The following is a 17344-nucleotide window of genomic DNA, read 5'->3' on the forward strand; positions in this document are numbered from 1 at the left end:
AAAATCAAGTGTGAGCATAGCCTAACTCTCCTACACCATCTAATTATAATAAAATCATTCTATTATTCTATACAGTCCATAAAGCTAAGATAATAGGCTACAATGCCAGGAGCAGTTTCCTAATGTATCCTCTACCGGCCAGTGTGAAACTTGTCGTCAGATTCGTGCAGTCCGAATTATGGGAAACATAGATCAGTCAATGGCTCAGTTATGGCAGCCGTGTATGTTACACACTGAAACGCTGCGGTGTCCTAGAGTAAAACATACTTTGAGAAGACAACTGGAAACTATATGCCGATAAAGTCTCGAATGAGGCGGTTCCCCCAGCGGCTTCTCTCTGCCCCGCTCCCAGAGACTGAATGGTCTATGTTTGCATGTCCTGTCAATTTCACCTCAAGGCTATGTGCACAACATTTTTTAGCTGCCGGAATATCCATCAAGGTCTCCAAGGCGTAGACGCTTCAGGAAAACGCAGGGTGTGTTTTTACGGATGCCGTCATTTTCCCTCCAAATTCTATATACGGTATAAACTAGTGAGCATCTTTCCAAGCATAAGTAGCCATAAAAATTGACCAGTCGCTTCTTGTAGCCGCTTCATGGTTTCAAAGCCATAAGTGGTTAAAAGAAGAGGCAGAAGACGGAACATGTGCACAGCAACTCGTTATGACATTGCGGTGCATTACATTCATTCTTGTTACAGTTTTTTTGCGCTTTTTCAGGCGGGTTCCAGGAAACAGACGTCATGTGCACATACCAAAAGAGCTGCATGAACCTCGCAACACAAGTCCACCAACAAATATTTCCCGAGCCAAAAAAATAAGGCCACAAACAATTTTTCTTGTACTTCATGCTACCACTGGAGACAATATTAGAGCTATAGTAGTGGGCAAAACAGCAATCACTGAACCCGATAGACTTCCCTCCTAATTCCGTCAGACTGGAGAACCTCCTTAGCCAGCGATGGTCTGAGCAGGCATTTCCTGCCCGTCCAAGGAGAGATCGGAAAGCGCTAGAACACTGGTTACAGGGGAATCATTCAGCGCATGACATTGTGTTTTGGATTTTTTTTTTTTGTATAATACCAGCCTTAGCCACTCCAAAACCTATTTTCATCTGTTGAACAACCAGTATGAAAAATGAAGGGAACATTGAGATCAATACTAAAAAAAAAAGACTCAAAATATTAGAAATGAAGACTCACCTCACTCATCTTTCCAGTATATTTCCACTTTCAAGTAACTTTTCAGAATAACCTGTCATGTATGTGCACATGAGGAGCAACACTATTCCTAGCTACTGTATTATAGGGCTGGTATCCTGCAGTTTAGCACTTTCCCCCTGCACTAGGCTAGACGCTTTATCAGTTAGCCTCTGCTAATGTCTTGCTCCGGCTTCTCACCCCTCCACTCTATAGACCTCTATATGCAAAAGGTGTAATTTGATCCCTCACAGTAAACAGATTTAAAGACTCACTCAGACTAATTTTTGTATATGCAGGTTAATACTACCTTCATAACACTTAGACACGTGAGTCACCGGCTGCTGTCTTCTTCTTAAGCAGAGTTCCAGTCCCCAGCACCACGTGACCTCATCTGTAACCTGCAGGATCACTGTGCGGAGTCAGTCCCAGAACCAGGCCCTTCAGCCAAGTTTTGAGTCTCATAGACTTGCATTGAGAAAATTAAAAAAATTGGCCTCTGCTCCACACAGAGTGATTCAGCAGGTCACAAATGCAGTCATGTGGTGCGACAACAGACCGGAACAGCGCAGAAAAAGGGAGAAGACGGTGACCAGTGTGTACACTATTCCCTTCATGATACCTACACATGATGCCCAACAAAGAGGCAAATAAAAAATAGACTGGAATGGGGCATTAAACAGTTTTTGAGCGGAAATGTTCAGTGCAGGAGAATTAGTGACTGATAAATTAGGAAGAGTCATTTTTTCTAATAAGATACATCTTCACTTTTACTGTTAATTTATAAGAACATACAAAAGTGTACTCATTCACTTAAAGGAGTATTCTCAAATTTCTCTTGAGCAGCTCAGAGCTATGCAGTCTTCTTACTTCATGGTTTCTAGCAGGGCAGGTTCTCCTCCTTAAGTGACAGTCCTGGTGAGTAGCAGAGCTGTTCTGTGGTGTTAGTAAAGCTATAAATCTCAGCACAACTTCTGCTATAACAAATTCACCCATCAGTGGTTTGTTCTGGAGTGTGCACTGCTGTCACTGCAGTTACACTGTGACAGAGTCACTGGTGATATATGTGAGGGGAGACGTGTTTCACTGCGGCTACTAGCTTCAGTGAACTAAACCTACACATTTCATCCAGCATGTTATGCGTTAAACCACCATTTTAAAAGGGAGTGTTTTTTTTTTTTTTGTGAATGACATTGAGAAATGGTGAACGACTTCCCACCTTTCTCCACCTCAGGGTGTGGATAGGCAAGTTAAAGGGAACCTGTCACATCCTAGTTGCTATGTACACTGCCCCCATAGCATTGTTAGTGATGCAATGTAGAGAGGACGTGTTTATTTTGTGAAACCCTGCTGAGGTTTATGCCATATACCAATAAACCTGCAGGGAGTTAACACAAGAGAGTGTTTCCAGTGTCTGCCTCTGTGAGAGCAGAGCAAGTCACTTTATCACAGAACATAGAGATGGCATTTGAACAAGAACACAGCTTGGGACAGTGAGAGCTGAGAACAGCAGTAAGAAGAACTGCTCCGAGAGAAGCAGCTGCCAAGGCCTATTGATTTTGCAAGATTTATAACAGCAGCTAGTCAGGAGCTGAGAGGGAGGGAGGTGGAATTTAACTACTCCTCTCTTGACTAGTGTCTGGACAGGCACTAGTGGCTGAGCTTCATGGAAACACTATGAAAGATAAAAGTTGTCATTGCAGGAGAATGACAGCAGATATATAAAGCAAGCCAATTGCAAACATGTCTATTTTGATGTTTTTTTTTTTTTTAGAAAGCAATTCAAGAATTTAAAATGCTCCTTTAAAACAAGTGTATTCCATTTGGGTAAAGTTACAACACAGAGGGGCAGAAAGAGACTGGCCTCCTGTCAAAAAGAGAGAAAGCGGATGCCCACAAAGACAAAGTTTTTAAAGTACGTACAGATGAAAAAAACTTGAGAGCTAGAATATTGCTGTTGAGATAACATTTTAATTCCCACTCAAAAAATTGTTGCTTCACTGAAATTGATTTAACAAAGCACAGTGCCATAAAATAAATTTTCAAAAACACAGGATTACATGCATTTCATCAAGAAAAAAAAAAGTGGCCTGTTAAAGCAATAAGCTCAGGCTATTCCTGTATTAGCAACATTGAATGTCAGTCTGTAAAGCAATAGCTCCAAATTCAACTATGGTACAAAGGTTGTTCAAGTGCACCACTACACCCAACCTCCCAATTTCCTGATTCTGAGGGGTGGGGAAGCAGTTCCAGGGGTGGGCGAGGGGTTCATCCTCATCTACAAGTTCAGGTCAACAGCATTGCCGCCGCTGCGGTGTGAAGCAATCTTGTCTGTCAATGCAGAAGCGCTAAGAAGTAGTGGGGAGGGATCACGAGGAGCACCTGGGTCACATTTATGAGCGGGGAGTTGGGGTAACGCAATATATAATTGCTCCTGGACTACCACACACTCCCAAGAGACATTCTATAAAAAATAAAAAGGGTTGTAGAGAGACAGCTAGCTACACTGTAAAATCCTCATGTACCAACTGCACATTTTCAGCCACTACTCCAAGACAGCAGCAATGGCCTATCTTCTTGGCAACAAGCAATGAACAGTAAGGCTGTGTGCCCACGATGCAGAAATGAAGCAGAAAAGGTCTGCAGCGTTTCTGCATGGTCTTGGCAGTCAAAAATGCTTGCGGATTTTACACACGTTTTTGACATGCTTTTTGCAGCGTTTTTACAAGCGGATTTGACTTGCGTTTTTCAAGTCCATTGGGTCCTCAAATCCACATGCAGAAACGCACAAATAATGGACATGATGCAGATTTTTCTGCAAGAAAAATCCGCAGCATGGGCACAGAACATGCAGATTTTCATTGGGGGTCATGGGGCACGGATTACCAAGCGTTTTTAAAGCTTTTCTGCTGCGGAAATTCCACATCAAAAACGCTTGAAAAACGCATAGTGGGCACACAGCCTAAAACACTAAAAAGCAGATAGCAGGAAAATCAGGCCTACAGAGTAAGCCAAACCATGGACTCAGACTTCTCAATTTCCCTGACTTCCAACTCCACAGCCCTGGTCACTACTGAGCGTGTACATAAAGTGCAGCACAGATTCATCTCCACTAAAAGCCGAGATCCTTAGATCAGGAACAGAACAGACATTTATAGGACATTTCATAACTTTCACAAATTCTTATGGAAACATTTACAGCACATCCTGTATTGTACTGCTGTACCCAATTTATTATATATTTTAGGAGTCTGAGTCTTACATAGATAGTTTACATAGATTATAAGGCCGAAAAAAGACAAGCGTCCATCGAGTTCAGCCTATTTCTTGTGCACTGCAGCTATTCCGCAGCGTTGATCCAGGGGAAGGCAAAAAAAAAACATGCGGTATAGGCCAATTTACATCATTGAGGAAAAATTCACTTCCCGACTCCAATCTGGCAGTCAGATTAAATCCCTGGATTAATTAACTATCACTAAGCATAAGATGTAATTTTATTGTTCTCAAGAAAGGCGTCCAGGCCTCTCTTGAACTCATTAAGTGAGTTGGACATCACCATTCCTCTCCCAGAGAGTTCCAGAGTCTCACGGCTCTGACCGTAAAGAATCCCCTTCTATGCTGGTGCAGGAACCTCCTTTCCTCCAGACGCATAGTGTGCCCCCTCGTCTTTGTCACCATCCTTGGTATAAACAGGTCATGGGAGAGATCTCTGTACTGCCCCCTGATGTATTTATACATGTTTATGAGGTCTCCCCTAAGCCTTCTCTTTTCCAACGTAAATAGGCCTAATTTTGACAACCTCTCTGGGTATTCTAGTCCCTCCATTCCCTTTATTACCTTAGTCGCCCTCCTTTGTACCCTCTCTAGCTCCAATGTTCTCATCATATGCCCCTATTCCTCTTCTGATGCATGCCATTACTCTATTTGCCTTCGCAGCTGATGCCTGACACTGGGCACTCCAATTTAATTTGCTATTAACCAAGACGCCCAGGTCCTTCTCCATGTCAGATTTCCCCAACGGTTTCCCATTTAATATGTATGGGTGACTGCTGTTTTTCTTTCCCATGTGCATGACCTTAGATTTATCGGCATTGAACCCCATTCGCCATTTTTTGGCCCAACTCCCCAATTTATCTAAATCCTCCTGTAGCTGTGCCCTATCCTCATCTGTATTAACTACTTTACAAAGTTTAGTATCATCTGCAAATATTGCTATTTTACTATGCAACCCTTCCACTAGATCATTAATAAATATATTAAATAATATAGGGCCCAAGACAGACCCTTGAGGCACCCCGCTAGTAACCCTGACACCCCCTGAGCTTACTCCATTGATAACCACCCTCTGCTTTCTATCACTCAGCCAGCTATTTACCCACTTGCACACATTATCCCCCAGACCAAGCATTCTCATTTTATATACCAACCTTTTGTGTGGCACGGTATCAAATGCTTTGGAGACGTCAAGGTATACAACATCCACTGACTCTCCCTGGTCCAGCTGTGAGCTCACCTCCTCGTAGAAGGCGATCAGGAGCGATCCCTCATGAATCCATGTTGATATGGAGTTAGACAGTTATTATCATTAAGATATTCTACAATAGCATCTCTAAGAAATCCTTCAAACAATTTACCCACAACAGACGTTAAGCTGACTGGTCTATAGTTCCCAGGGTCACTTTTAGACCCCTTTTTGAATATTGGTACCACGTTTGCTTGGCGCCAGTCTAGTGGGACAGTCCCTGTCCATAAAGAGTGCTTGAATATAAGATACAGCGGCCTGTCTATCACATTACTTAATTCTTTTAGTACCCGGGGGTGTATGTCATCTGGGCCTGGTGACTTGTCTATTTTGATATTATTTAGGCGTTTCTGAACTTCCTCCTGGGTTAGGTGGGTGATATTTAGCGGAGGGTTTACTTTATCACTCTGCATTTCCTCCGATAAATTGTTTTCTTTTGTGAAAACAGTGGAGAAGAAGCTATTGAGTAGGTTTGCTTTACCCTCATCGCCCTCTATGATTTTACCCAGGTTATTTTCAATGGGCCAACTCCATCAGTTTTAATCCTTTTACTGTTTATATAGTTAAAGAACAGTTTGGGATTCGTTTTACTTTCCTTGGCAATTAGTCTCTCTGTCTCCTCTTTTGCTATTCTTATTTGTTTCTTACAGATTTTGTTTTTTTTCCCTATAAGATATTAGCGCTTCCTCGCTGCCTTCTTGTTTAAGTTTATTTTATACCAACTCCACAGCCCTGAAAACTGAGGCATTTAGAAAAAGCAAGAAAATTGCCTGGTTTAACCAAGTCTAGTTGCCTATACCCATTTCATAACATATGGGCATAACCTAATGTGGATTAATAAAATCCTGGGCCTAGAACCAAAATTTTAAAAACAAATGTGGCATCAGAAAATTCTTTATTATTCAAATTATATTATATATTTATTTTAGACTATATAAAAAAAAATACTATTTACAAACTAACTAATTGAAGTCTTCTAGTTCCCATACAGAGCACATGACACTAGCAGCAATAGACTGTATAGAAACCTCCTGAGCATGCTCCCATAGGGCAAAGCACATTGTGAAGGGAGCAGAGGAGTGCCCATACAACCTAATGTGAATGGTGGATCCTGCATTATCTATGGTATATAGAGGGGCTACCTTTCATTGTAAACCTGTCTGTGGTGATAATCAGACAAATCATCTGTAAAAGGTCTGAAGTGTGAATGTCTAAACATATATTTTTTCCTTCTTTCAAATAAAGATAGTGATATGAAAAATTGAAATAAGCATTTTTTTATTCTTTAAAACACAAATCTTATTTAAATAATAGGTCATTTTTAGATGACAAGTTTTGTTTGAGACAAAATGTCAGAAAGGTTATTTTAAATCACAGTCTAATAAATACAGATTATCAGAAAGGTAAGTAGTCTACTATAAAGAAATATTATAACATATACAGTACAGACCAAAAGTTTGGACACACCTTCTCATTTAAAGATTTTTTGGTATTTTCATGACTATGAAAATTGTACATTCACACTGAAGGCATCAAAACTATGAATTAACACATGTGGAATTATATAGTTAACAAAAAAGTGTGAAACAACTGAAAATATGTCTTATATTCTAGGTTCTTCAAAGTAGCCACCTTTTGCTTTGATGACTGCTTTGCACACTCTTGGCATTCTCTTGATGAGCTTCAAGAGGTAGTCACCGGAAATGGTTTTCACTTCACAGGTGTGCCCTGTCAGGTTTAATAATTGGGATTTCTTGCCTTATAAATGGGGTTGGGACCATCACTTGTGTTGTGCAGAAGTCTGGTGGATACACAGCTGATAGTCCTACTGAATAGACTGTTAGAATTTGTATTATGGCAAGAAAAAAGCAGCTTTTGCCTGCAGTGTAATGAGTAAAGTAATCCAAAATCAATAAGTCTCTGTTCACATTCACGTTAGTTCCTGTCAGATTTATGCTGCACTTTGCTAGCATGATTAAAAAAAATCCTGAAATCTTAGGCTATGTGCACATATTCAGGATTTGCAGTAGAAAAACTCTGCTGCAAATCCTGATGAGTTGACAGGAGAAACGCTGTGCAAAAAAACAAGCATTTTTGTGGTCTATTTTCCCTCACTCATTAGTATGGGTCAAATATGCAGAAACATTGCAGAAATCTCATTCACTTCCATGTGGGAAAAGACAAAAGATCCTGGCGGCGCTCCCGTGGATGAACTATAGGGATCCTCGTGAAATTCAAAATAAACCACCTTACCAAACCTCTTTGTCTTTGAAAAAGTGTTTTTTTTTATTTTCTTGAAAAATTTATTGTTAAAAATAAGGTGTCATGATAAAAATATCACACACTTAAAAAAGCCTTCATCAGGTGCATATGGAATGATGTGTCTCACAAACTTTTTATACTCAAATGCTCTTGATGGAGGGTGGGTTTCCTCCACAAGGTTGAATCACATTACTTGTCATAATCAGCCATTCACAGATGGTGCTTACATCTCTGTACTAATGTTCTTTCGGAGAAATGGCAAATAAATCCTTTCACAATACTACAGTGTATATTCAACACATCAATCAATTTACATCAAACTGAGTAGTAGCCATCAATCAGATGCCCCTCATACAAAGGGAATTGCTTCACAGTTATTAGAACTTAATTAATTTTATATATTACTGCTTTTTATTCACAAAAGGATTTTTTTCCTAAAAAGGATATGTATAAAACTACCTTATATTCAGATGGAAAAGATATTTCTAAAAGATTAATAGATATTTATTTCTTATGTATATATATTGTTTGTATAACTTATCGATCTATTATAGATCTCACGACCATATTGCCTCTATATGAAGAGACCATATTACTTTGTCTCAGAAGTGACAAGCGTATGTGTGTGAAGAGCTCAATCATGGAAGTAAAGAAATAAATGAATTTATATCAATTTCTGTATCATTCATGAATTTATTGTAAAAAGATTTCTGTATCCATTCATAGTATTAAAGCGCACCTGTCAGCAGGATTGTGCTCAGTAAACTTCATACACTGTCAGGTGGGCGACATTATACTGATTAATATGATGCCTTGGTTGATGAAATCCATCCTGTGGTTCTTGTGTAATCTTAACTTTCAGTTTGGAGATCATGATATGCTCGTGCTCCGGGGCGGCCTGTGGGGGGCGCTCTCTCTATCTGGTGCTCTGCTTACATATTCATCTGTATGCTCTTATGACAGCTCACTGATCATTCACTGACCTGCCTCCTGTTACTTAGCCCTGCACTACTAGATGCATTGTGTAAAATAGGAGGCAGACGCAAAGACGCAACAACAACATGTGCACTCTCCCTTAGAGGACATGGGAACATTAATAGAGGGGAAAATTAATCCTGTAAAGATGAAAGTATGAACAGAGGTCATCATGTGAAGAGTACTGAACTCAGCGTTATAAAGCAGCACACCCTCTATCTGGCTAGTGTAACAAAAAAAACAACAACTTTCAATAATTCAAGAACTCTTTTTTTCTTCCACACATGCATGTACAATGGAGGAGCTGCGCTCTCATCTGCCAACAAAATTTCCAAGCACTCTTACTTACGTCCCTCAAGAAAGCATTCAGCCAGATGGGTGTCGCACCCCTATTGTACATGCACAAAAATGAAAGGTTCTAAAAGGAAATGGTGAGCGCCGCAAAAATGCTTTGTTCTGAATTTATATAGAGTGCCCATTTGCACTGAGCATCATCTAAAAAAGTCAGATCCAGCTACAGAGGGATCATTCCTCGGAGACTTACTGATGGATTCCAAGTGCTGATTGTCACCAGGGCTGTTCCCATTCTCCTCAGCAGAAGCCCTAGCCAGGACAATGTACTACAGAACTCCAGGATATGTTGGAGAAATTAAGGGAATCTGTCAGTAGGTTTTTGATATGTAATCTGAGAGATGCATGTTGTAGAGAATGAGACCCCGATTCCAGCGATGTGTCACTTACTGTATTGTTTCTATAAAATCAGTAATTTATCAGCAGACTACTACAGGACTATGTGTCTTGTGCCTCCTAGTCAACAGCTCTGTGAAACCCCGTCCTCACCACGGATTGGCAGCTAACTGACTGTATACACTGTACATCAGTGGTGTGGGTGTGATTACACAGAGCTCAGCATTCTAAGAACTGCTAGATCTGCAGCAGAGAAAACAGTGCTTGAATCAAAATGACAGCATGCAGATCAGCAAGTGACAGCGCTGGAATCAGACTCTCCGTCTCTACATCATGCTGCTCTCAGATTATACAAAAAAAACATGGAGTCAATCTCCCTTTAAGAACGCATGTTGCCTGACAACTCAAGAAATCACATGTAGCACTTGTGCTTTTGCAAAGAACGATGCCCATCACAAGTGACCAACAAAACACTCAAGGACAAATTTTGTTATTTTTTCACTCTCTGAGGAATACATTGCTTTTTATCACATATTACAACAGATAATAAACAATGTTGCAGTTTGCTTTAAAGAGGACCTTATACTAGTTTAACCACTTCGCGCCAGAGCCTGTTTTTGCCTTCGTGACCAGGCCAATTTTTTCAATTCTGACCACTGTCACTTTATGAGGTAATTACTCTGGAACGCTTCAACGGATTCCCCTGATTCTGAGATTGTTTTTTCGTGACAAATTGTACTTCATGATAGTGGTAAAATTTCTTCGATATCACTTGCGTTTATTTGTGAAAAAATCGGAAATTTGGCGAAAATTTTGAAAATTTTGCAATTTTCATGCCCTTAAATCAGAGAGATATGTCACACAAAATAGTTAATAAATAACATTTCCCACATGTCTACTTTACATCAGCACAATTTTGGAACCAAATTTTTTTTTGTTAGGGAGCTATAAGGGTTAAAAGTTGACCAGCGATTTCTCATTTTTCCAACAAAATTTACAAAAACATTTTTTTTAGGGACCACATCACATTTGAAGTCACTTTGAGGGGTCTTTATGACAGAAAATACCCAAAAGTGACACCATTCTAAAAACTGCACCCCTCAAGGTGCTCAAAACCACATTCAAGAACTTTATTAACCCTTCAGGTGCTTCACAGGAATTTTTGGAATGTGGAAGAAAAAAATTAACATTTAACTTTTTTCACAAAAATGTTACTTTAGACCCAATTTTTTTTATTTTCACAGGGATAACAGGAAAAAATGGACCCCAAATTTTTTTTGTGCAATTTCTCTTGAGCGTGCTGATACCCCATATGTGAGGGAAAACCACTGTTTGGGCGCACTGCAGGGTTCGGAATGGAAGGAGCGCCATTAGACTTTTTGAATGTAAAATTTGTCTGAATAATTAGCAGACGCCATGTTGCGTTTGGAGAGCTCCTGATGTGCCTAAACAGTGGAAACCCCCCACAAGTGACACCATTTTGGAAACTAGACCCCTTAGGGAACTTATCTAGATGTGTGGTGAGCACCTTGAACCCCAAGGTGCTTCACAGAAGTTTATAATATTGAGCTGTAAAAATAAAATTTTCACATTTTTCCCACAAAACCGTTTTCATCCCTTAATTTTGCATTATCATAAGGGTAATAGGATAAATTGCACCATGAAATTTGTTGTGCAGTTTCTCCTGAACACGCCGATACCCCATATGTGGAGGCAAATTACTGTTTGGGCGCATGGCAGGGTTTGAAAGGGAAGGAGCGCCATTTGACTTTTTGAATGTAAAATTTGTTTGAATAATTAGCGGATGCCATGTTGCATTTGGGGAGCCCCTAATGTGCCTAAACAGTGGAAACCCCCCACAAGTGCCACCATTTTGGAAACTAGACCCCTTAGGGAACTTATCTAGATGTGTGGTGAGCACCTTGCACCCCAAGGTGCTTCACAGAAGTTTATAATATTGAGCCGTGAAAATAAAATTTTCACATTTTTCCCATAAAAAATGTTTTTCATTCCCTAATTTTGCATTATCATAAGGGTAACAGGATAAATTGCACCATGAAATTTGTTGTACAATTTCTCCTGAGTACGCCGATACCCCATATGTGGGGGAAAACCACTGCTTTGGTGTACGGCAGGGTTCGGCAGAGAAAGGAGCTCTATGTTGGCTGGGATAGGCAGCAGACACCATGTCACATTTGAAGAGTCGCTGACATGCCGAAACAGCAGAAACCCCCTCAAGTGACCCCATTTTGTAAACTACACCTCTCAAGGAATTCATCTAGGGAAGTCGTGAGTATTTTTTAATTTTTAAATTTATACCATTGGGCAGTGAAAAAAGCATAATTATATTTTTACCACAAAAAAATGTTTTACCCTCAGATTTTAAATTTTCACACAGGGCAATGGGTAAAAATGGTGCCGAAATGTTTCACACAATTTCTTCTAAAAGTGTCAATACCCCATATGTGGCTGTATCGTACCACTCAGCCATACTGCGAGATCTGGGGGGGACGGAGTGCTATTTGACAATTGGAGAACAAATTATTGTAGAATAGGCATTTGGATTTGGGAGCACAAAATTTTCTGAATTTCTTTTGGGGGGCAAGGGCCATTTTGCTTTTCCAGAGCCTTTCTGCTACCAGTAACTTGGAAGTCCCTTATATTTTTAACAGATGACGGACCTGAGTGGGGACTAGCTTTTTTTGAGGACTGAGTTGAAGCTTTTATTGGGAACATTTTACGTAACATTTATCCGGCGCTCTAGGCTGAGCACTTACATCGGGGTTTCCATCTAAATTTCCAAGTGATGTAATTCAGATGAAACCCCTGCGGGATCCATTCACTGTAATGAGGCAGCAGAGTTACTCTGGACTCCGTCTGGCCTCTGTTTAGCGGTGTCCTTTTTTTCAGAAGTGCACAAAACTGTGGCCAACCGCACTTTTATGCACGCCTAAAACAAATGACACCGTGGGATCCCAGGCTAGACGGCGTCCACAGTGGCCTATATCTGCCTCATTACAGGGAATCTTCCGTCATGGGTTCCGTCTGAATCATGTATTTCAGAGATTTACACGGAAACTCTGGCGTAAGTGCTCAGCGCAGAGCGCAGGATAAATGTGTGCCGAGCCATACTGCGATCTTTGGGAGACATAATAAACAAATCAGTAGCAGGTGAAGAATTGGTTTTATTTATTTTTTACGCCGTTCCTAGTGTGATGTAACTGATTAGATTACTTTATTCTTCAGGTCGGTGCAATTACAGAGATACCAGATTTATATCGGGTTTTTATGACTGACAGCTGTCACACACTAAAAGACGCTTTTTTTGCAAAATCTAGTTTTTGCATCACCATATTTTGAGAGCTATAATTTTTCCATATTTCGGCTGACAGTCATGTGACGGCTTGTTTTTTGCGGGACGAGTTGACATTTTTATTGGTACCATTTTTGGGTACGTGACATTTTTGGATCGCTTTCTATTCCGTTTTTTGGGAGGTAAAATTAACAAAAACAAACAATTCAGGAATTGTTTTTGAGGGTTTTTTTTATGCCGTTCTGCGTGTGGTAAAAGTGATCAGGCAGCGTTATTCTTCGGGTCAGTACGTTTACAGCGATACTACATTTACTGTATTTTTTTTTATGTTTTGGCGCTTTTACACAATAAAACAATTTTATAGAAAAAAATATTTTTTTTGCATTGCTTTATTCTGAGCACTATAACTTTTTTATTTTTCGGCTGATGGAGCTGTATGGCGGCTTTTTTTTTGCGTAACAAGATGACGTTTTCAGTGGTACCATTTTTATTTCTATTTTGTTTTTTGATCGCATTTTTTTCCACTTTTTGTTTGGCGATATGATGAAAAAGCATATTTTTTTGCTCCGTTTTTTATTTATTTTTATTACGGTGTGCACAGAAGGAGTTAATTAGTGTGACAGTTTTATAGCTCGGGTTGTTTCGGACGCGGCGATACCAAATATGTGTACTTTTTTTGGTTTTGTAAAAATATACGGATTTATTGGTTTAATATTTTATTTATTTATTTTTATTTATTTTGTGATTTTTTTTTTAATAGTTTAAAAACTTTTTTTTTACATTTTTTCTTAGTCCCTGTATGGGACATTAATTTTTATTTTTCTGATCACTGATCTCATGTAATGTAATAGACATGTATTACATTACATGAGATCTTCCCTGACTGTTTCAGTCAGAGTCTCCTGTCTGGCTACAGCTGCAGCTGAGCCAGACAGGACACCATATATGGCAGAGCTGGAGGCGGTCATGTGACGTCCAGCTGCCATAGCAACCCCAGGTCCTGGAAGGACTCGGAGGTCTTCGGAGAGGTAAGTTGACGACCCCCTCTCCTCCTGCTGTCTCCTATATGCCGCGATCACTATAGATCGCAGCATATAGAAGACAGCTAAGGGTTAACATCACTGGGACCTGATCTAATCAGGTCCCGATGATGTTCCCTGTCAGAGCTAACGCTCTGCACCGGAATCGCAGCGCTTGCAGGACCCTGGGGGTCCTGAGCGCTGCGAGACCACCCACCGTTTTTTAACGTCGGCGCTGCACAGAACCCAGCAAGCGCCGACGTTTATCTACAGTGGGCGGTCGGGAACCGGTTAAGGGCTCACTCACACGAGCATATAAATCAGAGGAGTGCAATATGAGAAAACATCACGTTAAACTCTGACCAATGTTAGTAAATGAGTCAGTGCCCATCTACGAGTTTTTTCTCAACTCGGTCTGAGAAAAGAAATAGTCTGCGAGAATCGGATCGCACTCGCCAATGCAAGTCAATAGGTGCGAAAAAAAAAAAAAGTTGCACGGGACATGGATTGTGTGTGTGCCATCTGATTTTTAAGCACATATCTCAAGGGAAACCAGACATTTCATCGGCCAAGTACATACACACACATATTATATATATATATATATATATATATATATATATATATATATATATATATATATATATATATATATATATATATGTCTATATATATATATGTCTATATCTATATATATATATATATATATATATATATATCTATATCTATCTCTATATCTATATATGTCTATATATATGTCTATATATATATATATCTATCTATATCTATATCTATCTATCTATCTATCTATCTCTATATCTATCTATCTCTATCTCTATCTCTATATCTATATCTATCTATCTATATATATATATATATATATATACACACACATACATACACAAAGATAGATAGATAGAAATATGCCAGTGAGACATATAATTAGTGTGGTGCGTGTGCAGTTTACTGTGAATGCATTTTGCAAATATAAAAATAAATGAAATAAATGGAAAAAATGGCGTGGGGTCCCCCTTATTTTTAATAACCAGCTGAGGGAAAACAGACGGCTGTGAGCTGGTCTTATTATTATGGGAAGGGGCCACTATCCATGGGTCTTCCCAGCGTATTAATGTTAGCTAACCGCTGTCTACGTAACCTTTACTGGGTGATTCGCCGAAAAAAATTACGTGTGTACCCCCTATTTTTAATAACCAGCAAAGGCAAAGCAGACCGCTGCAAGCTGATAATAGGCTGGGAAGGGGCCATGGATATTGGCCCCTTCCCAAACTACCACCACCAGCCCTCAGCCACCCCAGAAATGGCGCATTCATTAGATGAGCCAATTCTGGCGCTTAGCCTCTGTTCTTCCAGATTGTCCTGGTGCGTTAGTAATAGGGGTTGATGTCAACTTTGTACTGTATGATGACATAGAGCCCAGGGGTTAGTAATGGGAGTGGCATCTATCAGACACCCTCATTACCAACCCTGTAAGTTAAAAAAAATAAAAACAGAAAAGTCCTCTATTTGCAAAAATCACAATTACCCTCTTTTACCCTTACCATCAAAAAAAGTAATTCAAAGGGTCCGCCATAATCCATAATATGGACGCACCACGGCGATCCCCGACTCTGCTACACAGCCATAGGCTGTGATGAGCGGTGACGTCAGTAACAAGACCGCTCACCACGGCAGCCGCAACACAATGAGTAGCGTGACAACCCAGCCGCATGGACGAGTGGTGACAAGAGTAAGGTTTTCGCAGTTCACAGCCGATGAACTGTGGTAACCTTACCAACGTCACCACTCGCAGATTGCGAACTTAAGGTAGGTTCTCACGCTGATTTTCTAATATTAGAATGAATGGAGAGGCAATGCGCATGATCAACTTCCACTCCTTTCAGTGGGGCTCTGAAGAGCGCCGATTCTAGGGATCAGTGGGGGCCATGGCTGTTGGATCCCCAGTGACTGGAAATGTATCCCCTATCCTCTGGATAAGAAATAAATTTCAAATGTGAGAACAATCCTTTAAGATAGGAGTTCAACATCCAGCACTATCATAGAACAACTGTTATCAAGTCCTGAGTCTAGTGAAAGGACACAGTGTGCAGAACTGCACCACCACAGCACTGTACACTTTGGACCGCCCTTTCTCTGGTACCATTCACTTCAATAGAAACTGAGCTGCGATACATGAAAAGCAGCAACTGTTCTGAGTGTGTACACGGCTCTTCTGATGGCTCAGGACATGCTAAAAGCTAATAAATTGGGGTGCCATAATGAAGGAACAAATAATGATAGGTTATCAGTGGCGTAGTCCTAGACATCTCATCTGACATCAGTAGTGTGGAGACCACTTGTTTTATATTGAAGGACATTTTTTGCAGACTAGGAGGCACTACACTAGATCATTAGTTACATTGACCCTCCACTTCCTTAGAAGTGAAGTATTATTTAGAATAAACTATTGCTTTCCGCTTTTCTGTTAGCCAATACCTGGGTGTGTGCTACAAGAGGGTCTTCTAACCTAATTAATATAGGTACACAGTCACATTACATACATATGATCCATACCAAACTCAACTGAATATTCAGAAGACTTCTTACCGTGGCATCTGAAGCTTCAGGCCGCACATCAATGTTTAGTGATGTGCTCTCAGCTACAGATCCAGATCCCACTGCTGAATCTACAGTCCGTGCATCCTCCTCAATTTCGCTAGCCTGAAATATGGTGTTAATATAAACAATCAAGCAGCAGCTCACGTGATTCACAGATCTGACACAAATCGTCTTCATTCAATACACAGTACGCATGCAGTAAAAGTCGCACTTACAAGGATTTTTTGAAGAAATTTTAGGTAACAATGTTCTTGGGCTTTTAGATGTTCAATTATGTTTAATAAGCGCTGGACATTTGCTGACCTTTCGTTTTTCTCGGCAAGGTCATCTCTCAGGGAACTGGCCTTGGTGATATAGCTGCGAATCTGTACAAGTCTACTCACAACCTACAGAGAAAGGCACGAATTATAGCCGGAAAGGAGGATGCCGTGATCAGGTCTGACTGACAAATGACACACAAGTGGATAAAACTGAAGGGAGGTGAAATAAAAAATTTAAGTTGAGTTGAATACAAAACTTAGGGCAAGAGAGCCCTTTTTAACCCCTTTACCCTCGAAGGCTGTTTGCATGTTAATGACCAGGCCAATTTTTACAATTCTGGAACGCGTCAACAGATCCCACTGATTCTGAGATTGGCTTTTCGTGACATATTGTACTTCATGATAGTGGTAACATTTATTTGATATGACTTGCTTTTATTCGTCAAAAAATCGGAAATTTGGCAAAAGTTAAGAAAATTTCGAAATTTTCAA

At 40.1% G+C, this 17344-nt stretch overlaps 1 protein-coding gene across 12 annotated transcripts in view; it reads right to left on the reverse strand.

Annotated features, from left to right (window-relative positions):
• The window catches only part of PCM1 (pericentriolar material 1), a 138342-nt gene that overhangs the window by 79373 nt on the left and 41625 nt on the right, over positions 1–17344 (reverse strand). For 9 of the 12 annotated variants that reach the window (XM_073645381.1, XM_073645384.1, XM_073645385.1 and 6 more), the window contains exons 5-6: positions 16808–16978; positions 16581–16694 (exon numbers count right to left, since the gene is read on the reverse strand). The exons of the other annotated variants lie outside the window; for them this stretch is intronic. In XM_073645381.1, coding sequence (XP_073501482.1) covers positions 16581–16694; positions 16808–16978 — 285 coding nt within the window. The remainder of the gene's footprint in view (positions 1–16580; positions 16695–16807; positions 16979–17344) is intronic. 12 annotated transcript variants of the gene reach the window in all.

The sequence above is a fragment of the Phyllobates terribilis genome, unplaced genomic scaffold (genome assembly GCF_046119375.1).
Source record: "Phyllobates terribilis strain yellow unplaced genomic scaffold, ASM4611937v1 Scaffold_1__5_contigs__length_1240528914, whole genome shotgun sequence".
NCBI lineage: Eukaryota > Metazoa > Chordata > Amphibia > Anura > Dendrobatidae > Phyllobates > Phyllobates terribilis.